At 41.1% G+C, this 27222-nt stretch overlaps 1 protein-coding gene across 1 annotated transcript in view; it reads left to right on the top strand.

Annotated features, from left to right (window-relative positions):
* USP37 (ubiquitin specific peptidase 37) overlaps nucleotides 1-27122 on the top strand; it is a 37327-nt gene extending 10205 nt beyond the window's left edge. The window contains exons 9-24 of the mRNA XM_064451342.1: nucleotides 106-267; nucleotides 575-706; nucleotides 2731-2854; nucleotides 3125-3330; nucleotides 4382-4499; nucleotides 5723-5802; nucleotides 7166-7330; nucleotides 8769-8834; nucleotides 9982-10132; nucleotides 13938-14190; nucleotides 16529-16695; nucleotides 18468-18528; nucleotides 20749-20864; nucleotides 22125-22194; nucleotides 22568-22706; nucleotides 23515-27122. Coding sequence (XP_064307412.1) covers nucleotides 106-267; nucleotides 575-706; nucleotides 2731-2854; nucleotides 3125-3330; nucleotides 4382-4499; nucleotides 5723-5802; nucleotides 7166-7330; nucleotides 8769-8834; nucleotides 9982-10132; nucleotides 13938-14190; nucleotides 16529-16695; nucleotides 18468-18528; nucleotides 20749-20864; nucleotides 22125-22194; nucleotides 22568-22706; nucleotides 23515-23566 — 2062 coding nt within the window. The 3' untranslated portion in view covers nucleotides 23567-27122. The remainder of the gene's footprint in view (nucleotides 1-105; nucleotides 268-574; nucleotides 707-2730; nucleotides 2855-3124; nucleotides 3331-4381; nucleotides 4500-5722; nucleotides 5803-7165; nucleotides 7331-8768; nucleotides 8835-9981; nucleotides 10133-13937; nucleotides 14191-16528; nucleotides 16696-18467; nucleotides 18529-20748; nucleotides 20865-22124; nucleotides 22195-22567; nucleotides 22707-23514) is intronic.
* The last annotated feature ends 100 nt before the right edge of the window (nucleotides 27123-27222 follow it).

Here is a 27222-nt window from a genome sequence, read left to right as displayed (position 1 = left end):
ACCAGTCCTTGTCTTCCATGACACTGGAATTGGATCAATATAGACTTCAGCTATTTAAGGAAGAGCATTAGAAACCTTACACTTCTAATCCTTTTATGCTTTCAGGTCTACTGTATCCAGCCAGACCCCTTCAACCAAAAGAAGCCTGGGATTTCTTTCTCAGCCTGCCCCTCTTTCTGTTAAAAAAATGAGATCTAATCAAGATTACACAGGGTGGAACAAACCCCGAGTGCCCCTTTCCACCCATCCTCAACAACAATTACAAGGGTAAATTTAATTTCCTTTATCTAGCATGTTCGCTTTGATCATCAGAATGTGCGTATTCTTGTTAAATTATATAATAATTAAAAAAAGAATCCTGAAATTAATGAACACTGAGACAGGGAACATTTTTCATAGTTTGGAAAACAGGTACTCTTAGATTAAGTTCCTGAGAATTTTAGAGATATAATAATTTCAGGTAATCCATGTTCCTTTGATACACTGGGGTGAATGTCCTACATGTTAGTAGTGCCATGTTTAACAGTGGTGTGTTTACACATCAACATACCATGTTTGATCTTCTTCTTTTCAGATTTTCAAACTTGGGAAACACCTGCTATATGAATGCCATTCTACAGTCCTTGTTTTCAATTCAGTCTTTTGCTAATGATTTGCTCAAGCAGGGTATCCCATGGAAAAAAATTCCACTCAATGCACTTATCAGGTAAAATTCACTTTCTGGGAAGGATATTTTCACTTTCGTTACTGAGAAACTAGCTTTGTAATACCGAAGCACTGTTGTAGAGGGTAATTTGCATGCGTAGATAATAAAATAAATCCTAGAGCTCCCTGTATTTTGCAGTTTTACTTTAGAAATAGGAAGTAGGCTCTTAAAAGCGGCAATGCTGAGTTACAGGCCATCTTTTATATCTTCTGTATTTCTAGTGGCAGAACGAAATGCTTCAGAAGAAAATGTAAGAAACTGCAAAATAAATAGATGCAGAATAACTGCTTTTTAAAACACTACCAGCTAGGGTTTAAGGTGGTCGCTAACCTCATCTGATATGTGAGGGCTTATGCCTTTTTGGAAAATGTCTGTCTTGTAGCTCCTGAGAGTGTTCAAGTTCTGCATACTTAATCTTTTTCTAAATTCAGTTGAACTCTTAAGTTCAGTCAAACCTCATGTCAAGAAACTCCAAAGGTTTCAGTAATATGCAAAACTCTCTTTTCCCTTTGAAATGTTTAATTCCTGTGCCACTCGTACTCCATGGTATGTCCATCAGAAAGACAAACTGCTGTTTGCTCTAGATACTGCACTTTCTGCCATTTGGGACTTTTATTATATATGCCCTTGCATACCTCGTTTCTTTTCTCACACTGAACAAGATTCAGGATTATCAGAACCATTTCTGTTTCCAATTCATAGCATTTTATATCTTTTGGTGTCATTTCTATTTTTGCTGTGCTTTCTTGAACTCTTCCTACACTACTCAGGATCAGAGGTTGTTCCACATACCTTTTCAAATGTCCTTTCCCTAATTTTTGTAGAAAGACCTCTGACGCTTGTGCCCTGTGTACCTAATGCTGAACTGTGTGGGTAGAGCTTGTGCCATAGCACCTCTGAAGGAGGGCAGTGTGTGATCCTGTACCTAAGTGCAACAAGTCAGAGTTGATACTCAGTAGCATCTACTTTGCCTTCTATTGGTTTGGGTATGGGCACTTGATTGAACATGATGAATGTTTTTCTGGTTGAAAAGTGATTACCTGTCAACTGCTTTGTGGTGTAAAAGGTGTGTTTCCTGACATGCTTTGCTGAGCAGTTGTAGAGGGTTAGGAGAGCGCACAGTGTTACTGTAGCTCAGCAGAATAGCAGAAGCTGTTGAGCTGCAGGAAACTGATCAGCTTCTTTGGGTAACTGAGTATTAGTTGTTGGTTTAGGGTAGGAGGGGATTGCACGTGTCTTGTCTGTCTTTAGTCTCTTTGTGTGTGTGTGTGTGTGTGATGGAATGTGACATCACCTTCCCAGATATGTACTATGACCAAAACTGTTGTGCTTGGAATATATTGGGTGTGTATTTCCCGTGAAATTGCAAAGTAATTGTAAAAGACAACTAAATCACAATAGCTGAGAGGCACAGAGAAAGTCAATTTCAAGTTTTTTAACAAAGTTACCAGTAACAACACTATATGTAGCCTGAACCAAGGAACTCCTCAGGGCTCTTTTTGTTACAGCTTTTTTCTACCCTGTTGTAATGTTTTGCTGCCAAAAGAAGTAGGGCTTGAAACTGAGTGGAAAGTTAAAAATTAAAAAATGAATAGAAACCAGTCTGACCATGCAAGTTGAATTTAATGATTTTTGTGTTGTTCGTTTTGGTGCCGTGTGATTTTTGTGTCCTATCAGTACAAATGTTTTCAAAAAGCATTGTGGGGTTTTTCCCCTCATTGTAAAAGATATAGCAGAAATAATTTTATGGAACTTTATAAGGCTCTTCTCTTTACCTTAAAAGATTGTGGAATTTTTTTTTGTTCATTTGGGTCCTGTTCCAATGATGGCCTCAAGTGAGATTTCAAAATACTTGAAATGGGAAAGGTTAATTATATATGAGATATTTTCATACAGAACCCCTAAACCACTTATCATAGGAGAAAAGCTTTTAGAGACTCTTAAAATTAGGTATCATGAGTTTTATTTTGTTTCTCTGAAGTCCTGGAAAGCCACTCAGTGTTTCATTGCATTGTCTTCTGCAGACGTTTTGCCCATCTGCTTGCTAAAAAGGATGTCTGCAGCCCTGAGGTTAAGAAAGAGCTGCTTAAGAAGGTGAAAAGTGCTATTTCAGCTACTGCAGAGAGATTTTCTGGGTACATGCAGAACGTAAGTACCATATTGTCTAGAAACAATTACATGTCATTTGTTCAGTGTCTGGACTACATTGAACTCCTGTCAAGCTTCAGCTCTATTCGTCAGTGACTTGAGCTTCTGATTGAATGGCAACGATTGCCTGCTGTTGCTTAGAGCAGAACTGCCTTGGAATTGCTGAATGCAATGAACTTAAACATAATTCCCCCAGTCCATGTGTGTTTGAGAGAAAGATGCTTAATGAAGTTGTACAAAATCGCTTTAATGAGTTTACCCCGTTTCTAGGATGCACATGAGTTCCTGAGCCAGTGTCTGGACCAGCTGAAGGAAGACATGGAGAAGTTAAACAAAACTTGGAAGAGTGAGCCAGTCCCTAATGAGGATAATTCACCTGGACGGGCTTCTGATGACCTCTCAGCCACCAAAGTTTATACATGTCCGGTTATCAGTAACTTGGAGTTTGAGGTTCAGCATTCTATCATTTGCAAAACGTAAGTGTGCTTGAGAGCTTTTCTCATACTTACCTTAAAAGACTGCGAAGCATTTCCATCTTACACGACTTCATCTGTGGGCTATAACTAGAACTATGTTTTTTCCAAAGCTAGATATTTAGAAAATACTCTGTGGTCTAGAAATGCTGTAAATCTCACAGCACGCTGTCCTCTGCTGCAGGCCTTTAAACAGCCTCATACCATCTAGTTCTTCATCACATATTCAGTGGAAAGCTTCTGTGCTTTGCTTTTTGTGTACAGGTTGTATGAGAATAGAGAGAAAGGCCTTCAGTCAAATAATGTTTCCTCTTAAAAAAAATGGGAAGCCATGTTTTTAATTTGTTCTTTCTAAGGGTTTCCAGGGAATGGCATTTTCTTCTGTCTATCTAGGTTATTGCAGAAAAAGATGTAAACCAGTATGTCTGGGCATTCGTTGTGTTTGACCTGTGCAGCAAATTCCCATATGGGATGCTTGCATTCCACAGAGTTTTCATGATTACAGATATTTGGGAATATTACTTTGTGTGTACTGCATTACTTCCCTAAAAGTAAGTTGCATGCAGGTAATAATTATTGAAGACAAATGACTGTAGGGTTGTTTCCCTCCCCCACAAAAAAAGCATAAGAACATAGAGATTTTTTTTTTGGTGGACGCTACTATTTTGTTTCTGAAAAGAGTTTGGAAGTATTTCAAGGCTTTTTCCCTTCTTCTGGGCTGTGCTCACTTTCCTCCTAAGAATGCTGAATGAAGAGGACGTGTTCAGCTACATAGCAGTCACTTTGATTTCCTGTACACCTGATCACCTGCCTCTCCAAAGCAGTCTGTGTTTTTTTTTGTTCTCACCCTTACACAAATGTTTCTTTCAACTTCTAAAGGATCAAAGTGAAATCCTAAAATCCAACTCGAAAGAGTTTCATTCTGATGCGTAAAAATAGATTGATCAAGAGGCATATATTTACTGGGAAGTTACTTTAATGAAAACTTACATTTTTTTAGGCTAATTTCAGGTGTATTTTTCATCAGACTTACGTAAGTGTGTTTCTTTCTTAGGTGTGGTGAAACAGTCACTAAACGAGAACAGTTTAATGACCTCTCCATTGACCTTCCTCGAAGAAAGAAATTGCTTCCTTCCCGATCCATCCAGGATTCCCTTGACCTCTTTTTTCGGGTACACAGTTTTTTGAGGGCGTTTTATTCACTGCGAATTATCTGTAGGTTATGTACCATATGGAAATTTGGATTGTATAGCTGATCGTTAGTTTCTATGGCAGTGATTGCAGGCATATGAAATAATTAACTTTGCGCTTTTTTGAGACTTCTCCATTAACAGTGTACAGGAGTATTTATTGTAAAATGCTGTGCAGAAATTAACTGATCCTTACAATATTGCTGTGAAATAGGTTAACTTCCCCATTTTGTGGTGGAAGAGTTGAAGCATAAACAAATACAAAGGAGGCTGTCAGATTGAGATAATCACTCAGGAATTGCTGCTTCCTCTCCTGGGCTAGGATGCTTCAGCAGCTTATGTACTGGCCTAAATTAACATGGAGGAAAAAGGTCAGACAGATGTAATAATTAAAAAAAGAAGTTGCGATAGGTGGATGCTCATCTTGTAAGTACAGCTTCAAGGTGAGGTTTCTGAAAGCTAAAAATGAGCCTATCGTCTGAGAATTAGTGTCGTATTTTATCATATCTTGAGACAGATCTGTGTCTTTTCTCCACTTACAGATAGTGTTTTCAACAGATAGAATAACTGTAGTGCTTATTCTCCTAAAAGCTGGTGGAGTTCTTGTAGTTATGATTTTAAAACATTCTTAAAATTATAGTGGTGTCATTTGACCTGGGGTAAAGAAAAGGGCTGTAGAAATGTTTGATGGCTAAGTCATGTAATTTCAGAGGTTATGCTTCGCCTTTTGCTGTCTGTTCAAAACTCTGCTCTGGTACAGCACATCCTTCACAAGTTTAGATGAGGATAGCTTTTCAGGAATGAAGGTGAGATTTCGAACCAGAGAGAGAAAACTTCATGGCAAATTATCCTCCACCAAAGGTTATTAGAAAAAAAGAAAACGGACTATGAGAGAGAAAACTGTAAACCTTGCAAGATTGCCCCCTCTCTTCAGAAGCTAATTTTTCTCAACTGTGGCTAATTCACTGGTCTGCAATAGACTTGCAGGACAAATTCCACCTGTATTAGTGAATATGTTGTCAAATTGCAAGCTCTGCTACCTGTCCTCTTATCAGATGCCCTCTTGTTAGGTCATGTTGAAGGTGGTTATAATTTTAAGTGTAACTGCTGTTTTGAAGAACTTCCTTGATGGCCAAAAGTGGTGTGCTTTCTTTTGAGATCTGTTTGATGTGTTCCACCAGTCATTTTTCTGTTCTCTGGAACAGGCAGAGGAGATTGAGTATTCCTGTGAGAAGTGCAACGGGAAGTCTGCTGTTGTCACACACAAGTTCAACAGGCTTCCCAGGTAAATGTTGGCATCTGCTCCTCTCTTTCCTGGAAGCACATGTTACAAAAGTACAAGCAAAAGTCCTTCAAAGAGTGAAGCTGGGAAAATGGGTAGGACAGCATGTACGGTGGTCAGCACATGAAAAAGATGCATGTGCAGACAGTAGTCTCTGTGCTGTTCTTCAGTTTCCCTCTAAAAAAAGCTCTCTTGGGCACCCTCTGCAGCACTTCTTTCTTTCTCCCTGTTGCTACACAAGGAGGGCTGAGTTTTCCCCTTCCCTTTTTCCTGGGGTTTCTGGGATGTGAGGGAAGTGGAACAGTAAATATATTCTGGAAGTTTAATATTTTGTGCTCAGCTGACCTGATTGGCAGGACCGAGTTGGAGGCATTAGTACCAGAAGGTATATAGAGGGTTTTGCTTTGATCAATTAATTCTTCCAGTGCTGACACCTGTCTTCTCTCTCAGTAAGCATGGCACTTTGAGGAAGACGGCAAACTCTTTGAGGGCTCATGGCATGCTCACTAGTTTCTGACCTCATGGTTGGGTTTAATTCGTTATTTAGAGTGGAAGTGCTTGGAGGTAGGGATCATTTTCTCATGGGATGTAGAGCAAAGTCTGTTGGATTACTTTATCTGGCCTGTGTTCTTGTCCCAGGTATACTCATACTGAACCCAGTAACTTGGTAGTTAGCTTGCATTTTGCTTAAATAGTGTATTTATGCTCGCACTGCAAAACCCTCATTGCGGTTTCTGAATATTAGCACAACATACGTGATGATACAGCTGTGTGATCTAAATAGACAATACAAAATACAGCATAAGGGAGAAGACTCAGTGTAAGGAGGCCTTTTCATGCGTTTTATACTGTTGTGATCAAAAGCTCTTTCAAAGAGAAAGTGTTGTGACAGATAAACTAAGTACACACCTTGTGCTGGGCACGGTTCCCCCTCAGTTTTGGGCAGCTGTGTGATCCCTCCATTACAGTCTTGAATATCTGGGAGTAATACACTAGCATTCTGGCCTGTAATGATAATATTTCAGTTGTTTCCTATCTCTCACTGCCCAGTAGAAACAGCTCTTTGGTAAGAGCTGTTTGCTTGTGCTTGACTAAAGAGCAAAGTGATGCAGATTAAAGCAGGAAGCTTCTTGAGTTAGCAGAGTCTGCGCTCTGTACCTTGCACAAAGTTGAGTGACAGACAGGAGAGTAATTACCTGTCTCTTGCCAGATAAGAGATGGATAGTGTTTCTTTACCACCCCAAAGTAATAATCTGTTTTATGGAGTCAGGTGAATGCAGTTTGTTAACAGGGCTTCTTGGATTTTGAATATGTTTTCTCTGACTTCTCTCTTGAGATTAACATTTGTCCTTCTGTCATCTCTCAGGGTCCTGATTCTTCATCTGAAACGATACAGCTTCAATGTAGCATTGTCTCTGAATCATAAAGTTGGGCAGCAGGTGGTTATTCCAAGATACTTGACCCTACTTTCACACTGTACAGAAAGCACTAGGCTGCCGCTGACGCTGGGATGGAGCATCCCTTCTGCAATGTAAGTGTACAACTTGTGATTGATTCATGCCACATTAAGCACGTGTGCCACAAGGTAGGCAGTTGTCAGATCTCCTCCAGATGTCTGGGCAAGGAAACATTAAAATTGTGCAGCTTTAGATGTGCACTGCTAGTTTGTAATGATGCCATCATGAGAACATATATGGAAAGGAAGCATAGAAGCAGCAGGATGAGTTGGTGCGGCACTATCTAGGGAATATTCGGTAAGATAATATTCTTCTGACTCCTTGAAAATAACTTTCTGTCCTTTTTAAGAGAGCTTCTGTTAGTAATTTCTAAAATTTATGGCTCTCGGTCCAAAATAATCTAGATTACCTTTTCCTTCACAGCACACTTAACTCTGCTTAGGAGACATATCATCCCACTTTTTTTTGCTAATTTCCACTTGTACCTCCTGTGCTATCATTCATTTTTCGGTCTTTCCTGTGCCCCTGTAGTATCTGAGCACTTCACATGCTGAAAATACTCTCTCCTTTTCCCTGTGACATTTATTTCTGTACAGCTGCTTGTCCTGAGACACAGATTAAATGTGCCAGTTGTCACATAGGAAGTCTGTGGCAGAATAAGGAACAAGAAACCCTCAGGTCTCTTGTGGTCCCTGCCTAGTGACATAACCGTGGTAGCCATAGTGAGTTAGGACACTTCTGGTATATAAGTTCAGGAGTATGGCGTGTCCCTCTGCTGAACGTTTAGTGGCGTTTGAGATTTTCTTGGATTTTTTCCAAGAGTTTGCTTTAACAAGAGAAATCTTAAGCACAACAAACAGCTTAAGCTAACCAGAGCAGAGGTACAAGTATGTTTGAAACAGCTTTCTTTAGTCATTGAAACCATTCTGATTGACCAGAGAGTAGAAGGGTAACTAGACTGGAGGGAAGCAGTCCTGGTTTGAGGGGGAAGATTAGAAAAGATTTCTGCATTGGCAGCCATCTGGTGGATAGACGTGTAGTGATAGTGACGGACTTTGAGGAGCCCGTGAAAGGATTAAATGGAACAGGAAGTTCAGAAGAATCTAGGTAAGGGAGGAGAAGCGGAGATGTGGGACATGCCAGAAAACCGGCTGATCCAGACACCAGCAGGAGACTGTGGTTTGGGAGCAGGAACTCAAGTGTTGGTGGGAATTAAAAATAAAGGAATGAGTTGTCTTGACATAGGAGCCCAAAGCCTTTAATTTATGAGCTTGTCCCTAAGGGTGCATCACTAAGAAGTGAATCAAGTTTAAAGGATTATGTATGGTTTTGAACAACTGTTGTATATTTATAGCATGATGGAGTTATTACTCTAAATCTAAGCAATTAGCAAGTACATAATGGTATTCTACTTGTTTCTTTGGTCATGGATTTGCGTGCATAGCAGACAAGTAAACACTTATTTTTTCAAAGACTGTAACTGCTGCAATAAATACTTTGCTTTTCTAATAGTTCCCGTCCATTGAAAGCCTCCCAAATGGTGAATTCCTGTACTATAAGCACTTCCACACCTTGTAGGTGAGTTATAGCTCGGAAATGCCCATGGCCTGGTGTTTCATGGGATAATTTTTAAGGCATTTTAAAATTTTCTAATTCTTCTTCTTCAGTCTTTCCACTTTTTGTTTTCTTTTCTATTTTTTCTGTTGTAGTAAATTATTTCAGCTACTGTTGTTTCATATCTGAGTTTTGTTGGTGTTACATGCTAGCTGAAATTAGTATCAATGTTACAATTTGCTTAGCTGACATCATCATCTTAGCATTTCTTTTGAGAACCTTTGGGAACTTGTAAGTAAACAGAGATTATTTTGTTTTTTCAGACAGAAGGCTGAGTATCAGAATAAGAACTGGATTTAATTTTTACGGATGACTTGTCAGTGCCAGATACCTTAAACTAGCTTGTGTTTGTAGTTGCAAGTCACATGTATAAGAAGCAAAATGGTTTCTAATTTTGCAGACTAGCCCTTTTCTCTGTTCTGACTCTATGGAGCCCCAGTGTGTGTTTTGGGAATAGGTGGTTAGTTCCTTCAGTTTATCTGCAAAGATGAGAGGGCATGGTTTTTATAGGCCGTTTTGATACAGTAAGAAATGTTGTGCCACACTGGATAGTTTTGCATTGTGGAATACTTAAAAACCAGATCTCATTGAGCAGAAGTCACGACTTCCCCAGACTCCCTTGTCTTCTCTTCTAAAGAAGCAAGAATTTGTCTTAATGAAAGAGCGAACAGGAAAGCTGAAAAACTTGTGCAGATTTGTGCTTTTTATATCCTAGTAATGTTGTGGGAAGTCCTGTGTCCAGCTTAGTAAACCTGAGAAGTCTGATGGTTTGTGCTGAGTTCTACGTGTTACTGTGGACTGAACTCAGATGAATACTGTCTGGGATTGCTGGATCATAAAATACAGAATTCTTGGCCTTAGAAACAAGAGCCACACACTTAGTAACTTTTAATGTTGTAAATTGCTGTTGCAGGCTTTAAGTAGGTATGTCAGTTAACCTAGTAAAATATTCCTTTTCTGAAAACCTGCCTGCTATGTTAATAAATTGTCATTGTCAATCATTGCAGTTTGTTCCCCAAATTGTACTGCCCTGCGATGTGGAAGTTGGGTGTAACACTTCTTTAACAGTTACAATGCCATGAAGTTTTATAGCCGTGTTTTTAATTTACAGAAAATACACTTTCAAATCAAAGAGCTCTGCAGCGCTCTATGTAGATTCTGACAGTGATGATGAGCCATTGAAACGCTCTGTTGCCCATAGCCAAAGGCTGTGTAACATACAGAGCAGAGATCAGCAACAACTGCAAGAAGAGCCAGAAAAGGTAAGGGAAGAAACCACAGACTTTTGTATACATGTATCCTATATGTGCCTGTGTCTGGGCTGTGCTTTTCTTAGCGTAGACTGTGAGTAAAATTGATGTAAGATAAGTTTTTGGTTTTTTTTTTCTCCTAATTAGCACTGCAGTGCTGGAAGGGAGTGCTCTGCTAATTGACCTCCCTGTGCATTTGTCTTGGGTTCCCAGTGGAACAGAAGTAATTGTGTTGCAACTGCACTTGAGTTTTCAGGTTATGTATACCAACTGCTTAGCAGTTTTATCAGTCCTTTGGGTAACTTTCACTAATTTTGTTCCCAGGCTGAAATATAATGGGCTGTCAATAATGAAATTATGCGGTAAAGCCCTTGATTAAATTAGATCCAGTACAAGTTGCGCAAAGCAAAATGTTCAATTGAGAAAACTTCTTGCACATTCAATCTGTGTTCCTTTCAAGTGTGGCTTTTTAAATACTTTTAGAAACTGAAGCTATTAAGCTTTGGAGGTGGACACATAGAAGTGTGTAGAGATCAAGTTCATTCGTGTAAAGGCACAGTTAACTTCAAATTGCCTTTGAGCTCTTCATTGTGACTAGGATTAATGTCATCAAGATATTTTTTGCCTCTATCAGGGCAGCATATTAGCAGGTAAATGAGTTGTATGGGAAGGAATGATGACCCAGTAGGGAAAACAAGAGGCTTAGAGGATTATCTTGCAATACCACTTTCTTCTATTAAGAGTGTTTCAGGCCTAGTGCTTAGGACAAGTGTCCTGTACCTCTGCTTCTCTAAAGTTTTTGACAATGTTCATGGGGTTATTTTGATCAAGCAGAGACATGTAGTCTTAATTATGACATTGAAGGACGGGCGTAATGCTGGCTGAATAGCAATAGGTGACAAGAGGAAGATATCTACAGTTTCTGATCTGGTAGGAAGATCAAACCAAGAGGGGGTCCTGATCCACTCAGTATTTAATGAATGATAAAATGTATAATGAGTATTAATTTTTCAGAAGACCCAGAGCTGGGAAGGGCTGCCAGTATGATGAAGCTCAGAACTATAGTTAAGAATGATCCTGACAAATCTGAGAGATTGCATAAAAATAGGAGGGGTTGTTCAGTAGCAACAGGCCAAAGGTGCTGATCTTAGCAGGACTAATCACCTGTAAGTGCGGAATGAGAAGAGCTGTGAAAGCAGTGGGCCTTCAGAAAGGGCGTGAAAGGTGACAGCCGGTCACAAAGACCAGCTGGTTGAAAACAGAAGCGTATAGACAGGCATAGCCTGCAGGTTGTGTGAAGTAACCCTCCTTTTTTCCTCAGCATGGAGTTTTAGCTGGAGACCTGTATCCAGCTGTGGGCTCTGGACTGAAAAGGGTTACAGATTAATTGGAGGGGGAGCAGAGGAGAGGAACATGAATGGTCAGAGGTCTAGAAAGGAAGATTTTTGAGGAAAGAGCAGGCAAGTGAACTTGGGTCTTTAGCTGAACAAGAAACCTAAGCAGGGCTTGCATCTTCAAGGAAGGGAAAGAAATTAATGGGAACACTTGAGCTGTTTTCCATGCTCATGATGGATAGACCAAGAAGTAATAGACTAAATTGCAGACAGTAATTTTTAGAATAAATATTAGGGAGAAGTTCCTGATGCTCAGGATGTCTAGGGATGGAATGGATTGCTTTAGGAGAAAGCAGAACACCCTTTGCTTAACATCTCGGGAACAGGGTAGGCAACTGCTGTCCTGCATGGCACATCTATAGCTGGTTGCGGGTGGAGGAAGGCAACTAGCTTGTCTTTGAAGTCCCTCTTATGTACAGAAAAAGTATTCCAAACTGTCCTAAATTATTCTTCCTCAAGTTTTGTTTGTGAGGAAGTGCAGGTAGTCTCTATCGCACAACCCCTGTGAGTGCAGAAATTGTGGGAATAAAGCTTATTAATTTGACTAGCAAATTAATTATAGGCTTTCCAGCCTGTTGGTGGGAAAGGCTGTGGTGGTGATGATTCCAGCTAAGTGACTTCATTCTTTGTGGCCATGCACATTGGCCACTCCTCAACCACAGGCCTGACCAGCCACCTGTTATCATTAACCAGATCCCCTGTCCTTCTCAGTGTTGTCCTGAGAGGTCCTGGTCCTTGGAAGTGACATTAGTGCTGCTGCACCATCTCCCTTGGTATGCTTCTCATAGCAGCTGCGGATGGGGTTGCATTAGGGGCTTGGCAGTCACTTCATACGGCTGGTGTGTCCCCTGCGGGGCACTGCTTGCCAAAGAGTGCTGCTGTGTGAGAGAACAGCTGGAACAGCGGGTGTAGATTACTCTGGGTTGTAGGGGCAAATAGCAGTTATCCAGCTAAAGTGGGCAGAGCTGCAATTTCTGAGATTTCTGCCTCTGCAGATGAAGTAGTATTTGAAGTACTTTTTAAATATACTTATTTAAAGCAGCTTGTCTTAGAGCCTAAGCTACTCAAAGTCTATGCAAATAATTGCAAATAGGCAAGTTGTGTTCAAATAATGCACAGATGCTGCCAAGTCTTTAAAGTCCAGCCACTGAATTAGTGGTAGCTGTTGGCAAAGTGCCTGGAACTAGGGCTTGCTGAAGAGCTAGACCAGTTTTGATGTTAGTAGCCTACAGGTACAGAGAGAGAAATCAGAAAGGTTTAAAAACAGATACTCTGCTTTCCTTATTCAGTGCATGAATAGATGTGAAGAGAGAGGTTTAAATTTGTCAGTTCTGCTGACATGGAGGGCATGATGTCTAGAACGAGCAATTTAGTTGGCTAATTCATTTGTTGATCTTGTTTGATAAGCCAGTTTTAATATAAAATGTTTGGTATATAAAACTAGTCTTGCTCATCAAAACCTTGCTATATTTAAGTAAAAAGCAGCAGTAGAAATATATTTGTGTTCATTTTAATTAAGTTCTGAGGTCCATCCAAATGCAGTTTGAAATAAGGCCTGGATAAGTACATTCTGATAGAAACTATTTTCCCCTTTTTAAAAATAATATAGGAAAAAAACCCTAAGTATATGGTAAGTAGTGTAATTGTGTAAATATGTATACTTGGAGGTTAACCTGCTGATTAACATTTAATATCAAAATGATTGAAATTTCTGTATTAGTTGCAAATCAGTATGGTGTAGGAGTTGATAAGCATCACTTTTAGGAAAGTAACTAACTAAAAAAGGAAAAATTCATATTAAGGTGAAAATATTTTTCCTTTCTTCCAACTTAAAGTCGTTCTGTTCTCCTGAGGAAAGAATAATTCCCCCTTTTCCCTAGTTAACTGTTTTCTTTCTTGGTTTGCAGAGCCCTGCCCAAGATTTTGTATGGCGAGTCTGCAGCATCAAACCTAATTTTAATTGCTCTTAATACCAGCCTGATTTCAGTTCCTATTCTGCCATCCCTGTGTTCAAGTTCAGTTACACTCATGTTGCAGCTTCAGCCTTTGTTAACAGACTTGGAACTTTGCTACTTGTGCCTCAGCACTACTTGCCAGAGGCTTGAGGATTCATCAGAACCTAAAGGTGGAGCACGTGTTGAAGGAAAGGCAGGAGAAGGGAAGAGTTGTCTTGTGTATGTTAACTCACAGGCCTGTAAAAACTGGTTGTAGTTGATATTTAAATATTATTCCTTGGAGCGAATGTAACTACAAAGGTTGTCTCTCCATGGAGTCTCATATGACTATCTGTTTAATGTTGACAGAGCCAAGCTCCCACTCCCTGGGGTTAGTAAAAATAAAAAAAAAAATCTCAGCAGAAATTTAAAGCTGATGTTATATACCTGTTTGTTCAAGCATTTAATCATAGCTCTATTCATCTCTAGGGTTCAAAAAGAAGTAAAATGGAGGGTGATAAACCTGAGCTGGGTAATGCTGGTTTTGATGGGATGAGCGAAGATGAGCTGCTAGCAGCTGTCTTAGAGATTAGCAAAAGGGAAGCTTCTGTGTCTCTGAGCCACGACGAAGACAAGCCCACAAGCAGCCCAGACACTGGTTTTGGAGACGACGAAATTCAGGATTTGCCAGAAAGCCTGGAATCTATGGAGATGGAGAAACCCAAAGCAGCATTAGACTCAGGTAAGGCAAATTAACCATTTTAGTCGTACTGTAGCGAGCTAAAGTGGGTTACTGATAGCAGCAGGTTAGTAACGCGTGGTGGCAGAATCTGGATGCAAGTGCACTCCTGGAACTGTGCGACTTCCTCAGAGTTTTGTTACAGTTTCCCTGTGTAGGAAATGTTTAATTCATTGAACTCTGAAAACGTATTTTCTTGTATGTGTGTGACCTCTCTGATAAAGGTGAGGTCATCTTCAGAGTTAATTTCCTTTTTTTTTTTTCCTCTCCTGATTAACACATGATTTCTCTGGTTCCCATACCAGACAATTCAATTTACTAAGATTTGACAGTGTCTGGAACTTAATCTTCCATAATCAGAAAGTATTTTCATCTCTGTAGCTGTTGCAGCCTGGGCAGCACGGTAGCTGTTCTTACGCTGCTGGTGTGCAAGAGTGATGCCTGGGGTGCATAAGGCTAGAATGCTTTCATAAATGCAGTTATTTTGTCACTAGTTACTAACGAATTTAGCTCTGTCTTTTCTCATATATTTTTTTTATGTGAGAGTAGACCCTTAAGCATAAGACTCAGCATGTAAATTAGGGTCTCTGACCCAGAAACACAGTTAAGTACAAGGAGCCTGAAGGAAATGTGTTTGTCATTTGTTGTGTGCTACATGCTTTCAGTCAGATTTTTAATTCCACTAGCCTGGAAAGACAGGCCACAATATGCTCCCCTTCCCTTTTAAGGGCAGGAGGTTAAATATTAACAAAAACCCCAATTCTATTACCAAAAATTATGCTTGTTTCAATGGACAACTCTTGATGGCTTTCATGTTGGAAGGCAGCGTATGAGGAAACGGAGTCTGTGGTCAGCCTCATTTGTGCCCTCCTTTGTGTACACTAATGATGCTTATGGCTGCGTGAGAGAGTTGTGAGAGTGTGGCCAGATAAACATGTGTGTCTCCAGGTTTTCTTTGGAAAGTATAATGTAGTTATTTGAAAACTGTTTTGGCACTTAAACAAAAAGTATGTTTAATAAAAGCTTCTGCATTTTCTGATTAAGAATTCAGTTGAACACTCAGCATGATGTTCAGCTTTCTATATTTGATGGTGTATGACTGAAAAATACAAGTACTACTCAAAGCATATGGTTTGGCATTCAGATGAGATATGTGTGTATGTTGAGTTACCAGCTATGGCAGCTGAACGTAACACACCATGAGTTCACAATCTATTTAAAGGAAACTTAATTGGAGAGGATGCTTTGCTATATCAGACAAGGTGATTCTAAACATGACGGATTTAACTTGGTCCATTTCTTTTTACCGCTAGTAATAATTTTTTTTGTAATCACTGAATAATTTGTGGTGCTTTCAAAAAAGGCTAATTTAGATGTGGCAGATTATGTCTTTTCTGCTATGTGATCCTCAATTAATGGTTGCATGAGTTGAGCGAGTATTTCTTTTTACGTTGGAAGTTGTCAAAGTGATGTAAGAAATTCTGTTTTGTTTTTCATCCGAAGAGGATTAGACTGATGATTATAGTTCTGATTCTGATGGTCTTGTGTTTAAGAGGTCACGGATACTGAGACTGCCTTGTAAAATCCTGGCTAATAACAAATGAGCAGATGTTGAAGTCTGCGTAGGGCAAAACTATAATTCCACATATTGCTGCATAGCTGTTGGAGTGGGTCCTGACTTTCTGAGCTGCGAACAAATGGGAGAATCAAAGCGTCCGGTAACTGCAGAAGGTGTATGCGGTGGTTGAATGAATGTTCATTCCAAAGTTTTGTGAAATACTACTGCCATAGTGTTCACTTTTCAGTTCACCTTTAAAGTTATAATCTTCTTGGACTTCTAAAGCTGTAGATAGTTTTCACAAGACTGAAGCTCTTACCTGGGGCAAAAAGTTGAAAATTTAAACAGTGCTTGAGATCTGTGCTTCCCTCTGTCTTACATATGATTGTAGCTTCACCTGTAGCACTTGAGGTATAATATGCAATGCAAATTTTTATAATCCATGGTTCCTTGTAGAGAAATTAAAATGTCAGCTTCATGGCTGGAGAAACCTAGTAGTGTGTGACATCTTCCTTTAGTTAAAGTTGCTGTTTCTGGGTAAATATAAAAGGCTAAGAAGAGAACAGGTTCAGGGATTAAATAAATGGTTCATCTTACACCTGTTAAAATAAGACTGTGTTTTGGAGCTTTCTCAATTTGACTCCTCTGTGGTTTTCTTATGGCTGGTGAGCTCTCCTTGTCAATAGATGTCACTGTGCTGCAAGGATTGTGGTGATTTAAAGAGGATTTAGCTGGTAACAAACAGAAGACCCAGGGAAGCATAACTGTACTTTGACTCCTCAGGTCCTGCCAATTTCACAGAGATAACTAAAGATTTTGATGAGAATAAGGAAAACAAAACTCCAGAAGGCTCCCAGGGGGAGGTTGACTGGCTGCAGCAGTACGATATGGAGAGAGAGAGGGAAGAACAAGAACTTCAGCAGGCACTGGCTCAAAGCCTTCAAGAGCAAGTAAGAAATAAAGTTTGCTTCCTTGAGTTATCTTCCCCAACACTGGAAACCTGGTGGCGAAAGGAAAAGCTTGTGTTCAGGTAGTAAACGCAAAGCGATTCTGAAAAAGGGTTTGGGTTTCTTCTAGCTCCAGTGTCAGTAGAGTGACAGCACTCCATACATCTGGGCACATTTTGTATGTGCTTTGGAAACCATATATCACATCACAGATCTGCAGATTTCTCAAAGCTTTCTGTGTACATTTATACACTGGCTTGTAACATTATGTGAAAATGATGATAAACCCAACTAAACTCTTACTATCTGTCACTGAGAACCAAGCCCACCTTTAGCTTCCTTGGCAGTCACTTTTTGCAACACGTCATGTCAAGACCGAAAGTGAAAGAGGCAGGTTTCAAAGCAAAGGCTAAGAACAGCCATGCCAGGTCAGGTTAAAGATCTGTCTGGTACAAGCAAGTAGGGGGTGCTTAGTTAAGAATATAGGAACTGAGCATTTATGTGATCCTTCCCTGTTAGTAAATTGGAAAAAGGATCCCCAATAATTTAATCTAAAACAAGTCCTTTAAATTAGACTTGGGCAGAATCAGTATCTCGAGTTGTGTGCTAACCATCTGTACTCCGCTTGAATTTCAAGACCTGTAACTGATTTCCACAAGTTTAACTGAGCTGCTGAGAGTGAAGCAAGTGCTTAGCCAGGTCTTTTTTTAAATAGGTGCCCTTGTCTGCTCTCTATTAATACTAAAGCTGTAATGGTTTTCCTTATGAGGTCTGATGTTTCCATGGCTCTTGGATTTTTCTCTCCCATTACTCATTATGAGGTGCTGGTTGGTATGTTCCATGCCAGATGTAGCTTTGATTCAACGATGTTGAGTAGTTTAACAAAGGTTCCCAAATGCTTTAGAAATAGTGAGATAAAAGGCCTCACGCTAATAATGTAAAACTGCCCTTTGAGTGTTCTGCTACAGTTCTGAAGTGAAAATCTGCTATTCTAATGATTCAGGCATGCAAATGCAGTAGCTGTGGTTATCTTGATTGAAATACATAGTTAGGGTTCTGTGTTCAGGTGCACTGAAAGCATTCAAAGCCTGAATTAAGAAGCCAGCTCATTAAATATTATTGACTGGCTTACTGTAACTCTGAACTTTCAAGAGTGGTGGGAGGAACAGGGGCATGATGTTATCCAAAGATTACAAGGGTTTGTTGAGTTGAGGTTTCTTTGCTACTTGTTCATGGTAATATTTTTAATACCTGTTGTTTAGTGGTGTCTTTTTGCATCCTACCTTTGTGAATTACATCTGTTACACAGAACCACTGGCTCTACTTTCAAATGGCTCAAAAATAATAAAATCTGCCAGGATTTATCGACTCTGTCCTCAGCTGGCTTTGGGCAGAAGAAGTCTGAATTTTGCCAAAGCGTGAGGAGCTTTGTGTGTAAGTGACAGCTTTCCTTAGCGAAGGGTTGCGAATTCATTTAGATGCTTTTCAAATTAGTGATCCAGAGAAAATGTTCGGTGTTACTAGAGACTCGCCCTGCTGCATACCAAACTTCAGGAGCTTTGACGAGCCTTAATGAAGGTTTGTCCCAGGTTCTGTTGCACGAGAACATTGGACTCTTGCTGGTTGCAAACATTCCTTCACACAGAACCTTTAATTTACAATGTCAGGTTTGTTGTAGAAACCACAGCAGCACAGTTCCAATGGAGAAAGAGCACCACAAGAATTTTAAACAGTGAAGTGTCTCAATGAGCTAAGTTTTGTTCTCTTCCCATCAGGAGGCACGAGAACAAAAAGAGGATGATGACCTTAAACGAGCCACGGAATTAAGTCTACAAGGTGAAACTTATTTAACTTCTTCCAGGATGTTGCTTTTGAGGGAAAATAGATCTGTATGTATGAGTGCAGCTCCTGAGTGTCCGTAAGACAGCTGGGACTTCGTGCTGTCTTCGTGTGTGCTTTGCTGTGTTTGGCTTTGCTCGGGTCGGCTTTTCTTGCTCTTGGTTGTGAAAGCAAATGCCAGAAAAAACTTAATGTGAAAACCAACTTATTTCATTCTCTTGAGTTTTTAATTAGATATAGACCTATATATATATATATATATGTAAAGAGAGATATATGTGTAATATATATTAAATTATAATAAACATTTAATATATAATATTGATACAGAGGGAGCAAAATGGACTTTGAAATTTTGCATTCCCAGCAAAAACCAGCATGCTAATGGCTCTAGTCAGAACATAAGGATTGTTTCTTACTTGCATTGATATTTTAGTGCTAATTAATGAATGCACTGGCCTTGCCCAGGAAAATGAGTAAGTGCTCTATCTGATACAGGATGGGAGGGAGACAGACCTCACTGCAAGGTATAGCTGTTGGGGGTGAAAAAAGAAACCCAGAATATGCTATCCGTCTTTTCCAAATCCACCCAGTGCGGTGAGCCTCAGGCGCTGTTTAACATTTATGTGAGGCTGGCATGCGAGTGATTTCATACAATCTGGCAGAGCAAAGCATAACCGAGAGAAAATTCCTGCTCCAAAGAGGAAGAGGGAGGGGTAATTAAGTATTGTGTTAAGATACTTGTAGTTGCTCAGACACCTTTAAAGGCCCTCGGGGATTACTGGATGGACCTGTGTCTGCTTCTGAAGAGGAGTAAGTTGAATGCTGCTTAAATGTCCCTCAGCCTGAGTCCTAGCCCCTGATGAGCTCTGGCAGACTCGGTTCCCAGTCCCTCTCAGGTCTTCCTTGATTTGTGGCCAGAAAGAGTTCAGCACTAGAAATTCTTCCTCCTCCTGATTTGCAGTCACTTGACTTAAACATGAGCATTGCCTTGTGCTTCTCAACTCGCTACCATGTCATTTTCAAGGCATCAACCAGTAGCTGTTCAAGGAGATGGTAATAATCTTGAGTGTGTATCTGGTAGTATTTCTCTTAGAAAGGTTCCCAGTGGTGCTGCAATCAAAGAACCACTAGTCATCTGAGGACCGTTGGTGAAGTGGCGTTTAGCAATACCTGTGGCAAGTGCTTCATGCAGAGACGTACCTACGTGGCTGCATTTCTTGGCTGTAGTCTAGCTTACAACAGCCCGAATAAGTGTGGAAAGTAGCAGTAAAATATTCTCAGTTAAAGGGACTCATCTATAAACCCCCCAAGAAGATTATGCTAATCCAGCATCTGATGGTTTAATATGGCAAGCAGAGCATCTCTTTGGCAAAACATCTCAATCAAAACTGGCACGATAGTGTCTTTAAGAAAAAAAATATATATATATATACTTAGCAGCGTCCTGCTAATCTCAACTTCACATCCGCCCGGGACTTCATAGCTTTAATTTAGTTGGTGGAAGCATAGCTACTTCTCCTAATGAATACTGTACTAAATCTTAAATTAGTCGGGTAGCTGCAGAATCCCAGGAAGTTTGGAACAGCGTGTACAGGGAGCAGTGGTGCCTTCCGGCTCTTTACAGAGAGCTGCCTGCATTTTGCTCAGCCAAGCAAACTGGAAGTTCCTGCAGTGAGCAGCCTTCTTACCACTGAAAACAATGGAAAGATGCCTGCTGCCAGCAGTAGCATTTTGATGCCAGTTTTAATTGAAAAAAAGCACTTTGTTAATTCAACTTATAGTTAAAACTGTAATTCGTAGCTTCTTGTTGCAGAAACTTACAGTGCACTGACCAGACTGGCCTGTACTTCTTTTAACATTGGCTCTGGCTGCAGATCCGCCAGTGCTCTGGAGCGAATTTGAGCATTTAACAGCTCTTTTGTCACCCAGCTGTCATTGCCATGGTGCCCTTTTGTGAAAGTATGAGAGAGATGATGCTAAAATTAATACTGTAGTCCAAGATATTTTTCTTAATTATCCCTTTGACAAGCGGAGGTGCAGGGGGAGAGAGTTTTTATTTGGGAATTCTAGTATCTCCTGCATTCCTTGGAAAGAAATCTTGAAACATTAGCATTTTATTGTGCTTGTTATGTGGGTAGATAAACCTCAACCTGTTGTGAATTCCTATGCGAGCCACGGCTTCTCACGTAGTATCATTGTCTCTATGCTATCTAGAGTTTAACAGCTCTCTCCTGGACAGCGTTGGTTCTGATGAAGACTCTGGGAATGAGGATGTTCTTGACATGGAGTATTCAGAAGCTGAAGCAGAAGAGCTGAAAAGAAATGCTGAGGTGTGATCCATGATTTCAAAAGCTAACTGGGAAATATACCCCCTCTTTACCATCAGTTTAGTGTTGGAGGTAGTTCTACAGAGCAGATATATTTGTTTAGTGTTAGAAAAGTCTTTTATGTTCATAAGTTAAAAGATAGACTTTCTCTATCTTTAAGGATCTGTCCTGCTGTGTTATTTTAATTTAAAAAAACCTAAACCAAAACAGCTGCAGAGACCTTCTGAGTTTCTCATAAGATGTGGGTAATGGTGAAAAGGACAACAGTAATTTTATACCAGAAATGTTCCAGTACATGTAAAGCAACAGGACTGAAATTTTTACTTATGGGGAGAGAGAACTTCAGCCAGCGTGGTGGTTTATTTGCAACACTATGGGCTTCTAGATCCTGTACCACCAGAACTGGGAAGTTGTGGCAAGATCTTATTCCCATTAGGTGAAATGTAACTGTAACCTAGGGTGTGCTGCGAGCTGCTAGTGCTCTCAGGCTCTGCACAGTGGTGTTGTGAAAGTTGCCTGCCCGCCTCAGTTGAAGGAATACTGTGTAGAGTGGAAAAGGCTAAATAATTGCAGTTTCCTTGAGCAGTTGTTTTCTTATGAATCTTTACCAATTTTCTTACCCTTAACCAGGAGTTGCATTTTAAGTGTTGTCAGTGAATCAGTAGCATTTCCTGGTCAGGGGAGTTTAAAAAATAATTCCTAAAAGCCAACTACCATGATTTAGTTTTATTGTCAGTGAATAGGCAGAGAATGTTTCCTGCATGCAAAAAGGGCTTTGCCTGCTGACGTTACAGGTGCAGGACAAGAGAGCAAGTCTGGCTACATATCTGTGCTTGACTATTAAATCCATATATGATTATCAAGGGTATTTCTTTGATATTTCCGAAGTAAGCGTGGTGTTCCCATTCTTGCTTTTCTATGTTTACTTGATGGATTAATTCTGACATCAGTGGAAGTCGCTCAGGAAATGGTTGTTTAGAAAACTTCGCCGTGTAGAGCTCATGTCAGCATCTGTTCTGAGGTCAGAGCGGCTCCTTTGCATGTTCATTGGCTTGCTGAAAGATTAAATTAAGATGGGAGGCTTTTTCCCAATTCTGGAAGGACGACTTGTTTGGTCTGAACCAGTCTGCTTCTGTAATCTTTGGGTTGCAGCTTTGAATACAGTAGCCAAAACCTGTATCTCAGGTGTATAAATCATCTTGTCCATAAACTACGTGGGACAAAAGTGAATGTCTAAAAGCTTTAATTGGGCTTTATTTTCAGACAGGAGAACTTCCTCACTCCTATCGCCTAATCAGCATCGTCAGCCATATTGGAAGCACATCATCTTCAGGTAAAACATACTCTATGTTATTCTTCGTCTCTTATCTAGCTTAAAAATCTGTGATACAGAACTACTGTAGCAGGATTATTTGCAGACAATTCCAGCAGCAGAGCAATTCTTTCATCATGGCTTGCTGGTAGGGGAGCAGGTTGAGGATGTCACGGTGCCTGACTCTGGCATGTTGACAAAGTTTTGCTTATGGGGTCCATGGAATTGCTTGTCCTCGTTACTGGCTTGTTGACCAGGAAGGATGGAGGGACCAGGATCTTAAGGGTCTTTTAGCATTTAAATCTGACACAGGTTGCTGGACCAGGACATCTAGCTAACCAGCTTACCGGTTGAACTGCAGCATGAAAAGAAAAGTGTGTTCTCTGTTTTTAAGGTCATTATATCAGTGATGTCTATGATATCAAGAAGCAGTCCTGGTTCACCTACAATGACCTGGAAGTGTCTAGAACTCTAGAGGCCACCGTTCAGTGTGACAGAGACCGAAGCGGCTACATCTTCTTCTACATGCACAAGTAGGTGTCTTGGGGATTTTGGTGCTAGTAATTACCTGCTGTTTGTGAGGAAGTGGGCTTCTCTTCTTCCTCTGGTCCTCTCTGCTGGGATGAAAAGTATCTCTATCTATTTGTCAGAAGAAATGGTAGTCAGAATTATATGGAAGAATGACAAAATTGGAGTGCTGTGGGTTCAGAGGCATGGAATTGTATGTCACTAATACATAGGGTTTTAACAAGATGCATTAAATCATCTTTTAAGAAGGGGATTTGCTGTCTCAGCTATGCATTCATTGCACCGGGAATCATAATGGAGCTTGGGTTTTTTACTTAAGTGTTGTGTTATTTGTAAATGCCCTTATCCCCACTCCTAGAGGTTGTGTTGTTGCAGCCACGGTTGTCTCAGGACACGGGCGAGGTGAAGTTTGTAGGTAGAAGTGATACCTTTCCAGGCACACAGAACTGAAGAAGGGGTTTTGCTCCCTCCTTCTGTCTTTGCTGGTTCCTCTAATAAAGGATATTACTTCATCCGTAGACTGTGTTCTGTGTTGCTTCTGATCCTTTTACCAACCAGGAGTTATTTTCACTACTGTTACTGTTCTCTGAGGTTTACCACTGACCATACTAATTGTGATAAATGGTGGGGGGGAAGCGCTGTGGGATGCAAGGGGCCTTGCTTAGAGATGACAGATAAGACACCTTTCTCTGGCAGGATCCATGACGCTTGAGTTTGTGGATTAAATCCAGTTGCCGATTCCATCAGGGCTGTCTTGTTTAGCAGTTTGTTGTTGTACCTATGCTTCACTATTGGTCTTTCCCTCTATTCTAGGGATATCTTTGATGAGTTACTAGAAACAGAAAAAAAATGCACAGCCACTTAGCATGGAAGCAGGAAGATCAGTTCATCGGCCTCTGAAGAGTAAAACACCTTGTTCCTCCTGAGGAACAAGGAAGATCCTGAACTTGTGCCAGACACACAGGAGTAACAAACAGCTCAGGGCTAAAACAAGAGGCAAAAGGTAGAAATATGGGACGCTCGGTTTGTTGAACCATCTGTGCAAATCCTGGGCCTGAACCACACGTTTAAACCTTGACATCCCAGAGCGATCCTCCTGTGGTGAAGTTTTTATTGTTCCTCAAGTAATTTTGTCAGCATGGAGCCTTAAAGAATTGCATCGAGCCGCAAGACTGCAGCTGCTCATAAACTAATTTAAAAAAAATAGTGCAAAAAGAGACTCGACTTTAAAAGCCCATTCACCTGTAAGACGTGGGTGGTGAAGATCTACATATCACTTGGCATTTTTTTTTTTTTTCCCTCCAAGAGCAATTTAAGCAATACATTCTGTAACCTGGCGTGTGTTGTGTTAGTAATATTCACTGGAAACCCAAATCACCGAGTACACTCTTGCCAGTCATCTCGCTAACAGGCGTTTTGGAATCCCTCACGCTGATGAGTTTTGACACTCATGGGTTTGTAAGCGCTCTGCTATTTACATGCGGTTCCAGAAAACAAACTGTTGGCGCTGTGGAATGTATTGCATACCTGGTGGCAGCTCTGTCGGGTTTTTTTATACCATTAACTGTCATCCTCCTTTAGACGTGAGAATTATATTTGTGATTTCTTTTGTTTTACAAGCTCTATTATTTGATTGCATTTTCTTCATAAGGCCGTTGCATATGTACCGTTTGGAGAGGAGAGGTCTCCCTCTGGGTGTGCAGTATTTTGCACTGAAGTTGCATTGCTTAGGGCTGCTTTATTGTAACTCTGGGGGCAGGTGAACACCTGGAGCAGACCGAGAGCAGTAGCAGGTGGTGAGCAGTGGACACTTGTCATCCTCTGGGAGGGAGAGAGCGTGCTAGCAGTACCCTTTCTGCACAGGCCTGGGCCATCATGAATTGGGAACAGCTATCTTGCAGATAGCGGCTGGCACTTGAATCACTCTTTGATTGAACCATGGTCTTGCCTTGGTTGTCTTGTATCCCAGAGTAAGAGGGTTTTTACTGCAGCTATGCCTCTGTTGTCCTTTCTGAAGAGTGCAGGGTGCTTAAACTGTGAAACTAAACCAGGTAGAAAGCTTTCAGAAAGCCCATGTTCAGCATTAACAGAACACAGTTAGGAAGAAGTGTTGCCTTTTATTGTATTTAGAGACACGATGCTCCTTCTATAGCTTGTTTCAGCAGTGGGGGAAAAGCCTAGTGACTTCATTTTTTCAGCACCTCATACTCATTTAGCAGGGGCAGATGTTTCCTTTCACTGGCATTTACTCATTTCAGATAAATTTTTGCTGTTAAGCAGAGTAGTTGCTTTTGGTTTGGCTTCTAATTCTGATTTTTGCAGCTTGAGTTTTAGATGTGAAATACTTCTTTTTACAAAAAAAAAAAAAACCATGAACAAAAAAACAACTTTTTTTGCTGTCTAGATAGTTTCTGGGTTTTTTTAAACTATTGTTAGGAGTTTCTCAGGAATAAATCAGCTGAAGCAAAGCAGATAAAACCATTGATTTAGGAGACAGCGGGCACCTCTATGAATTCATGGGCTCTTCTAAGCTAGAGTTTATCTTAGTGGGCTGGCACGGGGACGCTACCTCAGTGGCCTCTCCTCACCTCTGTGCAGCAGTGAGCAGCAGCTGGCAGTAGTCCTCCCCAAGCCAAGCGAGTACTCTGGGGACCCCAGTGTGGTGAAAAGACTTGACTGACCTCCCAGTCCACATGTCGGATGAGCCCGGTGGACCCGGTCAGGGTGACATCTTTCTGGTTTCTGAGGTAGGAGTGAACGTTTGGTTGTAAACATGACAGTGTGTTTATCTTGTGAGATGCAGCCCAAGTGGGTGTATGTGTTAATTTATTACAAAGCATTATACTTTTCTATTGTCGATACTAATTTTGGTAGAATTCTGGGTGATGGGAAGAGGCGGTGACGTGGGAGTTGTCCTTTGAACTGATCGCCCCTGCGAATGTCATGAAGGGACTGCTCCATCCAGAGGGCAAATCTGTTTTTCCCAAGCACACCCTATGCTAGTGCTGTAAATACCTGGTATTGCTGTAGTATCAGAAGTCAGCTCTGCTTTTTTGGGTGGCAAGGTTGTTTTTGCAAGGCGCTGCACTCCAGTTAATTTATAATAAAAGCAAACATTGCCTGACTTTTCAGTGCAGTAACTTTTGTTTAAAACTGGTTTTTGTTTGGATCAAGGTATGAAAGGTGATGCTTGAAACCAGCGTTCCTTGTTTTTTGAAAAGTTCTTGTTTATTATTCTAGCCATTAAGAATTTGCGGATATCAATTAATTTAAGCGTTTTTGTGTGGTGTACGGCAGCTCAGTTGCACCTTCACGCTGGCAAGAGTGTCTGAGGAGACCCTTCCTTGCAGAAGCCAGCTTTCTCCCTGTCCAAGAGCAGCAGGGAGCAAGACAGGTGTGTAACCCTCACAGGGTGTGCTGCCCACCGGCTGTAATGTTCCCACCGCTCATGCTGTTGCAGCAGCGAGTTCAGCAAGGTCTTCCCCTCCAGGTGGGATACCCGTCCTGGGGTATAGGTAGGTGGAGAAGTCCAGCTGGGGACCCTGAACATGTGCAGGCTCTTCCCCAGGTGTACAGAGTCACAGTTAAACATTTACCCGCTCCTGAATCAGCCTAGTTTAGTCCAAGTGTGATTCAGCATATAAATGCAAGGAACTCCCATCTTGCCACTCCTCTTGCCCCTTCGTTGTTTGACTGCGATAATTTGTTCTTGATTTACTCCCCTACTCTGAGAGGTGCAAAACTGTTCATGTCAATGAACCGAGGCTTGTGTGCACGGGTCCCTGGGGAGCCCCGGCCAGCAGGGCTGCACAAAGAGCCTTTGCAAAGCAAGGACTGGTTTCCCAACTGGAGCAGCAGCCTGAGACGGGTGCGAGGAGCTGAGGAGGAGCAGGACTCTCTGCCTGTGGCCATGGCATCGCCTTCCACCTCCTGCTCAGCACAGCACAGATAACCATCACCTGTGCATCTTCCTTCCTGTCCCGCATCCCGAGGAAGGGCCCAGCACTTCCTGCTGCGGTTCACCCTGACACAGGGCATGTGGGGATTGCCATGCCTGGGGTGGGGGGACAACGGGGAATAACTCATCTGCTTTGTTTTCTTTCTAATAGCGCTCATTATCCCTGTAACTGCCCACCAAAGAGATAAAAAGGGGTGTGGGACCCCTGGCAGCTGCTGTTCATGTAGCTCTGCTGCTGGACTCTAGCCTTGCCTGTCACAGGGTGGCCGCTGCCGGTTTCTGCCTGCACCCTGACTTTCTGGTTCTTTACACTGTTGATGTGGAGCAGCACTTTTCTCTGTGTTTTAGCAGACCTGTTCCTTTCTATCCTTTACAGTTTTTGCTCTTGGGTTCCCCCTGCCCCTTTTTAAATGATGTGTAGATAGATTTTTGTGAAAATAAAACCTCTTTATTAACCCTCTCAGTTTGGCATCTTATTTCCATGCTGCCTGGGCTGCTGCCTCTTGGACACTGCAGATGATGGGCACTGCACCTCTGCCCCTGCATTTGGCATTGGGACTTTG

The sequence above is a fragment of the Phalacrocorax carbo genome, chromosome 5 (genome assembly GCF_963921805.1).
Source record: "Phalacrocorax carbo chromosome 5, bPhaCar2.1, whole genome shotgun sequence".
Classification (NCBI taxonomy): domain Eukaryota; kingdom Metazoa; phylum Chordata; class Aves; order Suliformes; family Phalacrocoracidae; genus Phalacrocorax; species Phalacrocorax carbo.
The sequence above is the reverse complement of the archived record's forward strand: the minus strand, read 5'-3'. Positions and strand labels throughout refer to the sequence as shown.